Genomic DNA, 2501 nt, shown 5'->3' on the forward strand with positions numbered 1-2501 from the left:
TCGAACTACATATAATATAAATGAAACAGTTTTTGTCTTGGCTGATTGGTGTAAAATTTTGCTCCCTTGACTTATTATTATAATTTGCCCTATTTTTTTCATATAAAAAAAATTAGACATATTTTGGAGTAGGAAAACTTGGAGCGAACAAGTGGAGATTCACGTGTTTTGGGAAATTGACAACAGTCATTCAATCTGGTTCGGAGTTGTGAAGTCAAAAGAGTGAACATCCTTCAATGGACCACCAGTTACCAGTCCCAACTACATAGCATATTAACAGTGTCTTTCTTGTTTCTATAAATAAATCGCTAAACAAATTAAGCAGACGCCATTTCTTAATCTGTCTCATTCATTCCTTTTGCCTTCTTCTCCTCCTTTTCTGTCTTCTCTCTTACGGGTTTTCACTTTTGATTAAAAAAAAAAATTCTTGGTCCCTTTTCCTTACCTGGGTTACTGGGTATAATAACCAAATAATGGGAATCGTATATTCCCCAATGATGGGAAGAGAACCTGTGTCCAGTGCTACTGCTACGCTCTGATTTTTCTTATTTCTTGTCTCTTTGCCAACCGTTGTGAATTGGCAATGCTTGAACCTAGGTCCCTGTCTTGAAGAACCAAGCTCAAGCTGAAGCTCAAATCCTTGTAAGTTCCAGTAGCAAAGTAGCAGTGGATACAGGAACTTCTTTTTCATCACTATCAATTAATCAATAAATATATCAGCCAAACCAAACTTCTGTGCTTGCTGTTTTGTTTGAGGTATTCTCTTATGATGAGAGAAAACGTCACAATCTACTAGGCTGGAAAGGGCTTATAGGAGGTTGTTTTATTTTTTTATAAGAAAAAAATGTTGTCAACAGAACAGGACTTGCATAAATTTCCATAATACAGTGTTTATTGTTGCCTAGCCTTATGATTTTGACGGATCATCAGTGTCATAATGTGCAGTCATTTGATTCTTATTGTATCTTTTTATAGGGTATTTATTCACTTGGAGACTCAAAATTTATAGTCATATTCATTCACACACACACACACCTCATCAGCACCTATGGAAGCACAAAGCCCTCGCCATTCACAAGTCATTGAAATCAGTGGAGATCTTCCTGACTTAGGAAGGAGGAACGGAGGAGTAAGTAGAAAAATTTGTGGGGAAGCAGCATGTGGGTTCTCTAAGGATTCCGAAGAGAGATCAGCTTCGATGCGAAAGCTTTTAATAGCAGTGGTGCTTTGTGTTATTTTCATGAGCGTTGAAGTAGTTGGAGGGATCAAAGCAAATAGTCTGGCAATATTAACTGATGCAGCACATTTGCTTTCAGATGTTGCAGCATTCGCAATCTCTTTGTTTTCTTTATGGGCTGCTGGATGGGAATCCAATCCTCGCCAATCATACGGGTTTTTCAGGATAGAGATTCTCGGTGCTCTGCTTTCTATCCAGTTGATATGGTTGCTTGCTGGGATTCTAGTGTATGAAGCCATTCAGAGAATTATTTCAGGGACTCGTGAGGTCAATGGCTTCTTAATGTTCCTTGTTGCTGCATTTGGTTTAGTTGTTAACATCATTATGGCTTTCTTATTGGGTCATGATCACGGCCATAGCCACAACCATGCACATGGTAGTGATCATGATCATCATGGCACAAAACACACAAAAAAGGATTCTACACCGCTTCTTGGGGAATCCAAAAATGTGAATGTGCAGGGGGCTTATCTGCATGTACTTGGAGATTCTATCCAGAGTGTGGGGGTAATGATTGGTGGAGCAATCATATGGTGGAAGCCGGAGTGGCAAATAGTTGACTTAATTTGCACTCTAGTATTTTCGGTAATTGTTTTGGGGACAACTATAAACATGCTGAGGAACATTCTGGAAGTTCTGATGGAGAGCACGCCGCGTGAAATAGACGCGGCGGAGGTCCAAAGGGGGCTGCTGGAGATGGAAGAAGTGTTGGCTGTTCATGAGTTGCATATTTGGGCCATCACTGTTGGGAAGGTTTTGCTGGCTTGCCATGTTATAGTTAGGCCAGAAGTGAATGCAGACATAGTGCTGGACAAGGTTATTGACTATATCACAAGAGTTTATAATATTAGTCATGTCACTATACAGATAGAGCGCTAGACGCTAGTTCTCTCTATCATAATAATTTTTCTAGTAATCTTTATAGATATGATTGTACTCGTGGGAAACAGAAAGAGAGTACCTAGATACCTGCCATGGTATTCTGTTTTGGAGTTTGTACTTGTCAAAATTTGTGTTACGGCAGTGTCATGGGACCACTCTTTGAAAGTTAATGCAAAATTGGTACGTACTTGGAGTGTCACGGACTTACAGTCCATGTGTAGTCAAAAATGTAAATTCACCTATGGGTAAATAAGTGATCACAGAAGAGTAACTTATTTCTGTCTATTCCCTCCAAAATTTATCACTTTACCACTTCTTTTAAAACAATTACATCAAAATTAATTACTAATATAAAATATATATTAAAATACATAATTTATAT

General features: G+C 38.4%; 1 protein-coding gene across 3 annotated transcripts; it reads left to right on the forward strand.

Moving 5' to 3' along the window:
• On the forward strand, positions 249–2407 carry LOC107648070 (metal tolerance protein 1). 3 transcript variants are annotated; one of them, XM_021104211.1, is made up of 2 exons: positions 249–817; positions 976–2407. In XM_021104211.1, exon 2 carries the CDS (start codon positions 1049–1051, stop codon positions 2114–2116), a length of 1068 nt encoding a protein of 355 aa, XP_020959870.1. In that variant the 5' UTR covers positions 249–817; positions 976–1048; the 3' UTR covers positions 2117–2407. The 3 variants fall into 3 exon arrangements, with proteins under 3 accessions (XP_020959870.1, XP_020959871.1, XP_016207572.1); XM_021104212.1 differs by having other exon boundaries at positions 249–756; XM_016352086.2 differs by having other exon boundaries at positions 254–642.

This window comes from Arachis ipaensis, chromosome B06 (assembly GCF_000816755.2).
Source record: "Arachis ipaensis cultivar K30076 chromosome B06, Araip1.1, whole genome shotgun sequence".
Lineage (NCBI taxonomy): Eukaryota > Viridiplantae > Streptophyta > Magnoliopsida > Fabales > Fabaceae > Arachis > Arachis ipaensis.

Bases quoted from the DNA above. Each gene is read 5' to 3' on its own strand.
- LOC107648070 (XM_021104211.1), top strand. From the start codon at position 1,049: ATGGAAGCACAAAGCCCTCGCCATTCACAAGTCATTGAAATCAGTGGA.